The sequence below is a fragment of the Sinocyclocheilus rhinocerous genome, unplaced genomic scaffold (assembly GCF_001515625.1).
Source record: "Sinocyclocheilus rhinocerous isolate Xijiao unplaced genomic scaffold, SAMN03320098_v1.1 scaffold10005, whole genome shotgun sequence".
Classification (NCBI taxonomy): Eukaryota; Metazoa; Chordata; class Actinopteri; order Cypriniformes; family Cyprinidae; genus Sinocyclocheilus; species Sinocyclocheilus rhinocerous.
Genome location: NW_015657611.1, coordinates 20186 through 27688, shown reverse-complemented (window position 1 = coordinate 27688; position 7503 = coordinate 20186). Strand labels below are relative to the sequence as shown.

At 35.5% G+C, this 7503-nt stretch overlaps 1 protein-coding gene and 1 pseudogene across 1 annotated transcript; one reads left to right on the top strand and one right to left on the bottom strand.

The window, feature by feature from the left end:
- The first annotated feature begins 871 nt into the window (after positions 1 to 871).
- LOC107721430 (uncharacterized) lies at positions 872 to 1589 on the top strand (annotated as a pseudogene).
- Positions 1590 to 6647: 5058 nt separating this feature from the next.
- Positions 6648 to 7153, bottom strand: LOC107721428 (thrombospondin-1-like). Its single transcript, XM_016529437.1, has 2 exons — positions 7107 to 7153; positions 6648 to 7024 (listed from the first exon to the last, which is right to left on the bottom strand). The coding sequence occupies exon 2, from the start codon at positions 7020 to 7022 to the stop codon at positions 6648 to 6650; it is 375 nt and encodes a 124-aa protein (XP_016384923.1). The 5' UTR covers positions 7023 to 7024; positions 7107 to 7153.
- Between the last annotated feature and the right edge of the window lie 350 nt (positions 7154 to 7503).

Here is a 7503-nt window from a genome sequence, read left to right as displayed (position 1 = left end):
ACCGCTTGCTTTTTTTTTTTATATTTAATATTAAATTGTACATACAAAATAGGCATTGAACAAACAATATTAACAATAAACAATTCTCAAAGGCAGACATAGTTGCAATTACAATATGTAACAGTGACGTTTTACATTAAATGTACAATCATGAAGGGCAATGAAGAACAAAAAAGGATTAAAAAATATATAAATAAATAAATTAAAATAAAAAATAATAGTAAAAGCATTTATAGAATAGTAAGTTCTTACAAGGGGTAGCAAGGAGTTATAGGGCACTTAGCTCACTGAAGAAACTGGCAACTGTAGTAGCTTTTTCATTTGAAAGGGCATCAAGAGAAGCAGCAAACATTTGAAGTTCATTAGAAAAGTGAGGAAAGGATGGAGGGGTTTATTTAGCAACTTCAAAAAGGTTGTTAACCAAGTAATGTTGTGAACAATCTTTCTTAAGCACACCAAACTTAATTTGTTTGTATTCAGGAGGGTTTACACATGTAATTATACATGACATTTTACTGCACAATTGAGTCCAAAACAACTTTGAGTAATTACAATTAAAAAAAATATGTTCAGTGGTTTCAATATCAATTTCACAGAATTGACAAGAGTTTTCTCCAATATCAAATTTTGATTTGAGAAATTCTTTAGATGTATATGTCATTTATTAGTTTAAAATGAAGTTCTTTCACTTTAGGGAGACTTGGAAAGCTAAGATAATTAATTCTCATTTCCTTCACCTCTTTGGGGTTAAAATCTTTAAAAACATAATGTCGTTTAATTCTATTTGGATGAAGTTTATCAATGAAGACACTTCTAATATATTTGTTGTTACATTTATGATCTCTAATAAACAATTCACCCAGACAAGGAGATGGAAGAGAGAATATCACAATCGTTGCATTCGCCCACCTCAGCTGCTGCGATGGAGACTTCTGACATAGTTCAACAACTCTCGCAGCTCGTTAACTCTAGATCTGATGCGTTGGAGAAACTGATCTCTGACAATACTCTGCGAATCGAGGGGCTCAAGAAAACGATTGACTTTGCATGTGCTGAGATAAAGGACATTAAGGAGAAATCTGCAGTCCTTGAGAAACGTATCTGTAATGACGAGGCGCCCCTGGATTCAGTTGAATCGCGTGTGGCAGAGTTGGAGAGCTATTCACGAAGATGGAATCTTCGTTTATTCGGGGTACCTGAGGCGGACAAACAAGATGTGCGACAAGAAGTTATTAGCATATGTCAATCGGTCCTGCCTACAGAGAAGACCAGACTCCCCAATCTCACTGACACAGTGCATCGTTTGGGTCAGAAGGAAAGGAAAGGAGCTGTCCAACGTTGACAAACCCAGAGGGATAATTATGCAGTTTACATCAAGGGGGATTCGTGATTCTCTGTGGAAAGCGGCGAAAAAATCTGAGTACCTGAAAAGTCAGGGTCTGCGATTTGCAGAAGATCTTTCGAAGATGGATAGAGCACGTCGTCTCAAGCTGTGGCCAGCGGTACATGAAGCCCGTCTCCAAGGGAAATCTGCTTATTTTGTTGGCGGAAGAGCTTTTGTTGCCGGGACTGAAATTAATCTAACATGATGGATAAGGGTGGTAATTTTTTCATTTTTGCAACCCTTATTAGAGTTGGATAATTGTTTGTTTTGTTGATATGAGCCGTCCTGGGATCCGTGAATTTTAGTTGATTCTAGGCTAAATGGAAGCCTCTTCTGTCTTCAAGACTTTATTTTATTTTTATCAAAAACATATGCCTTTTCCCAAAATATTGGACGAGGACTCTTGCTGATTCTTGCTAGATTTGGATTGTTGCCTTTTAAGCCAACAAAGGATTTAGACATTTGCTCTCAAATGAAGAATTTCTTTGTTTTTTGTTTTATTTTTGACAGGCTATTTGGTCAACTCTTTTTGTACTTATTCGAATCCTGACTCGCCTTTATAACAGTCTAAACGCGGTTTTTCCTTCCGTTCGTTCTTGCAAACGCGCTTTTTTTTGTGGATTGCGTTTCACTTTCATTCTGTCACCGTCTATAGTTACACTAAATGCCAGGGGGTTAAGAGATCGTATTAAACGGAAAGCTTTGTTTTTATTTGTTAAACGACAAGACTGATTTTTGTTTTTTTCAAGAAACTCACTCGACTGCTGAGGATGTGCGTTTTTGGAGAACACAGTGGGGAAACGACATCTGGTGTGCACATGGAACTGAGCGCTCTGCTGGTGTTGTTAATTTAAAGAACAGATTCATCGGGGAAATTTTGCATACAGAACGTGATGGGTCAGGTCATTTTGTGTGTCAAATCCTCAAAGTTCACGGCACTATATTGTTAATTGCGAATGTTTATGGATATAACTCCAAAAATGAAAATGACCATTTACTTGAAGGAGCCTTTAATTAGGTCACGGAAGCAGTGGATGGAAAAGGGAGAACAAAACTCTGCATATTTTTTTGGTTTAGAGAAATGTCACTTTAAAAATAACTCAATTGAACAACTTAAAATAGATGGGGTTGTAACAGATGATCAAGCTAAAATATCACAATTTTGTACAGACTTTTATAGTAGGTTATATTCATCCAAATTCTCTGAGCAATCTGCTTCTGAATTTTTTAACTCTATCTCTGGATTCGGTTGTGAAACCGTCAACCCTGTGCAAAAAGAGCTTTGTGATAGCTTAATTACTATTGAAGAGGTCTTATATGCTATTACACATATTAAGGTTAATAAATCTCCTGGGGTTGATGGCCTCACAGCCGAATTTTACAAAACTTTTTCTGATCTTATCGCTCCCTTTCTTAAAGAAGTTTATATAGAAAGTATAGAAAATCAAGTTCTTCCACCTACATTAACTCAAGGATTGATAACATTGATTCCAAAATCAAGAAAAGATCCATTGCTTTTAGACAATTGGAGACCTATTTCACTATTAAACAATGATTATAAGATTTTTGCCCTGATCTTTGCAAATAGAATAAAGTCAATTATGGACCCCCTTATAGATGAGGCCCAATCTGGCTTTTTAAAGAAAAGGCATATTTCAAATAATATAAGGCTAATTTTAGACTTATTGGATTACTCTCATTTATGTACTGATGATGGATTTATTCTTTTCTTAGACTTTTATAAAGCCTTCGACACAGTGGAGCATGCTTTTATTTTTAGGTCATTAAAAACATTTGGGTTTGGAGATTTTTTCTGTAAAGCTATACAAACAATGCACACAAATGCAAACAGTTCTATTAAACTTAAAGGAGGTTCATCTTCTAGGTTTTATTTAAAACGGGGTGTCAGACAAGGCTGTCCCATTTCCCCTTACCTTTTCTTGTTTTGTACTCAGCTTATGAATATTTATGTTAGATCAAGCCACTTAAAAGGTATATCTGTAGCGGGTAGGGATATTATCATTTCCCAACTAGCAGATGATACTGCACTGTTCTTGAAAGATCATCATCAGGTCCCAATTGCTCTTGAAGTAATGGAGGTCTTTTCTAAAGCCTCTGGCCTTTGTTTAAACATCAATAAATGTGAATTGTTATCTATTAAAGACTGTGAGTTACAACAAATTGCTAATATTCCAGTGAAGGATTCTGTAACATACTTGGGGATTGTTATCACGAAAGATCAGAAATCTAGGTGTAAGATGAATTTTGAATCTATTCTTCAGAAGACTAAGGCAAAGTTGAATCATTGGCTTTTAAGGGATTTATCCCTAAAAGGTAGAGTTTTGCTATGTAAAGCAGAGGGACTGTCAAGATTAGTCTATGCAGCCACTTCACTCAGTGTCTCTAAGGAGATGTGTAAAGCTGTTGATACTGCTTTGTTTAATTTTCTGTGGAGGAACAAAACACATTACATTAGGAAATCTACAATAATGAATACATATGAATCGGGAGGATTTAACTTTCTTGATTTCTGTACTCTAAATAACACCTTTAAAATTAATTGGATTAGACATTTCACTCTAAATCCAAATTCTTTATGGAATTTTATACCTAATTTTGTTTTTTCCAAAATTGGTGGTCTTCGATTTCTTTTGATTTGCAATTACAAAATTGATAAAATTCCTTTAAGCTTATCCTGCTTTCATAAACAAATGTTGCTGGCTTGGTCTCTATTGTATAAACATAACTTTTCTCCCCATAGGTACCTAATTTGGAACAATTACAATATATTATATAAAAATAAATAGTTATTTTTTTGTAAATTGGTTTTCAGCAGGCATAATACGAGTTAGTCAATTATTAAATCAACAAGGCATGTTACTCACTTATTCTGAGTTTCTAGCTGTCCATGGAATTCCAGTAACACCAAAAGAGTTTTCTATAGTCATGGATGCAATTCCCAGAGGAGTCTTGGCATTATTCAGAGCTAATACCCAAAACAGTATTACATCCCCCTCTGCACTTGATCTATTTGATACTTATATTGGGAAACTTTGTTTTGCCCCTGGAAATATGAATGTTAACAAAACTGTCCGTTCCTTACTTCAAAAAGACATTGTTTCTTCTCCAAACTGTATAATTTATTGGAACAGATTAGTTAAAGGTTTATTATGGAAGGCCATTTGGACCTTGCCAAACAAATACCTATTGGTAAACAAAGTCAAGGAAGTAACCTTTAAAATTTTACATAGATACTACCCAGTAAATTATTTTCTTGTTAAATTTAAAAATGATATTGATTTGAATTGTTCTTTCTGTAATATGATGACTGAAACTTTGTTTCACTTATTTTGGCATTGCTCTTATGTAAACATTTTTTGGAAAGATTTGACTAGATTTATAATTGATAACATTGACCCCACTTTTTCTTTGTGCTTAGAACACGTTTTATTTGGTTTTACTAATATCCCTTCAAATAAAACCAAAGAATATTACATTATAAATTTAATTTTAATTTTTGCTAAATTTCATATCCATAAGTGTAAGTACAGTAAAACCAATCCTTTATTTTTGGTTCTTGAGAAAGAAATTCAAATTTATGTTAAGACGATTTTGTATTTACATAATAAGAAAGCAATTAAGACTGTCTCCATATGTAAGTCCTTTAATATATTTACATAATGTTTAGGCCACCCCCCTGGCTGTATGTGTAGTTTGTATGCATATTTTTGTTTGCGTTTTATGTTTTCATGTGTATTATTGTAGTCCTAACTGTACTTTGACTGTGTTTATTGAGGTTTAATAATAATAAAAAAATAATAATAATAAAAAATAGTTGCAATTACAATATGTAACAGTGAAGTTTTACATTAAATGTACAATCATGAAGAGCAATGAAGAACAGAAAAGGATAGAAAATAAAATAAAATAAATTAATAAATTAAAATAAAAAATAATAGTAAAAGCATTTATAGAATAGTAAGTTCTTACAAAGGGTAGCAAGGAGTTATAGGGCACTTAGCTCACTGAAGAAACTGGCAACTGTAGTAGCTTTTTCATTTGAAAGGGCATCAAGAGAAGCAGCAAAAATGTTAAGTTCATTAGAAAAGTGAGGAAAGGATGGAGGGGTTTTCAGAAATCTGCATTTATGAATGAAGTATTTAGCAATTTCAAAAAGGTTGTTATGTTGTGAACGTTGTGAACAATCTTTCTTAAGCACACCAAACTTAATTTGTTTGTATTCAGGAGGGTTTATTATACATGAACAACTTTGAGTAATTACAATAAAAAAAAATATGTTCAGTGGTTTCAATATCAATTTCACAGAATTGACAAGAGTTTTCTCCAATATCAAATTTTGATTTGAGAAATTCTTTAGATGTATATGTCATTTATTAGTTTAAAATGAAGTTCTTTCACTTTAGGGAGACTTGGAAAGGTAAGATAATTCATTCTCATTTCCTTCACCTCTTTGGGGTTAAAATCTTTGAAAACATAATATCGTTTAATTCTATTTGGATGAAGTTTATCAATGAAGACACTTCTAATATATTTGTTGTTACATTTATGATCTCTAATAAACAATTCACCCAGACAAGGAGATGGGAGAGAGAATGTCACAGAGTAATGTGAAAGAATCCCATAATACCATGTTTTTTGGTATGGCATTTACAACATTGTAAAACTCTTTAGGATGACATACAAATCCATGTTTTAAACAAAAATCATTGTAATTGAGAACATTACCATAGTTGTCCATCATGTCCAATAGGGAAAAAATGTTATATTGAAACCAGTTTTCATAAAATAAAGATTTGTTATGGTGCAAAATAAAACGATTGTTCCAAATACAAGTTTTGTGTTTACTAAAGTTGTGAGAAAATGCTAATTTTCAACACAGGAGAACTTGTTGATGGAATGCAGACAATTTAAGAGGTAATTTGGACAAATCAAAGTCACATCTAATAAAAAATTCCAAGCCACCTACTTTCCCAAATATTGAAGAAGAGATTTCCCAGAACTATCTTGCGACCCAGTAGCAATTCTTCCACGGCCTGGTAGTGGGTCGCGACCCGGTGGTTGGGGACCTCTGGTATAAAGCATTATAGAAATAAAGGTGACTTGATTTGACAATTTGATGATTCACATTTATCTGGAACAATCTGCAAACATGAGAGCTCAGTAAATGCTTTTGTGTTGAATTATTTTGCTCGATCCTCCTGCACAAACACCGTGATGTTCTTCCAGTGTTCGTTCGCCAAGTTCACGTCCTCAATGGAGTGGACACCACATGCTGTCCGCTCGCGGTCAAGTACACCAGATCCACGGTGTTGGCTTTCCCGTTGGAGATGATCTCAAAGACGGATCCGGTGCCGTCTGTCCTCTCCACGGAGACCAGGCTGCCTCTGGTGCGCTTGGCTTGCTTAAGGTTGGCGGTGAAGATGCAGCCTCTCTCGCTCTGAATGGAATAGATCAGGTCCCTGAAGGAGAGCTCGGGCTCTGAGGGGATCAGGCTCGGGTTCAGGGTCTTGTACGCGGGGCTGTTTGGATCGGGTCCCTTCTCTAAACTCACCCCATGATGCTTCTTATGAACATGAGTGAGCTCGAACAGGTCGAACACGGTGTCATCATCTGGCATTTCTGCGGGTTCGAATGCGAACGTGAGCACGCACGAATATACCAAACACATGAGAATGAACCAAAGCATAAAGTTTCTCCTCACCTACGCGTCTGCTGCTTGCGGAACTCCACAACAAGAGGCACAAAACGAGTCCTCAGAGTCATGATTCCCCCTGAAATCACATCACACATCTGTCTGTACGTGTGAAGGACCTTCTCGAAAGCACAGCGCTGAAAATAAACACCTGAATCAAGACGCTTTGCAGAAATTCCCTGGTATCTTTGACTCTCTGTGTGTGTGTGTGTGTTGGAGATGTTCTGCTCTTCTGCGCACATGAGACTCCAGCGCTATTTAAGTCATTTCATACATTCTTCAGCTGCTCTCTCGACCAATCGGCGTTCTGCAGGACGCGCATATTCAACATCAGGAGAAAAAACTGCGCATTCCACAGCAAACTTTACATCAGCACACACACACACATGCCAAAAATGACGAATGT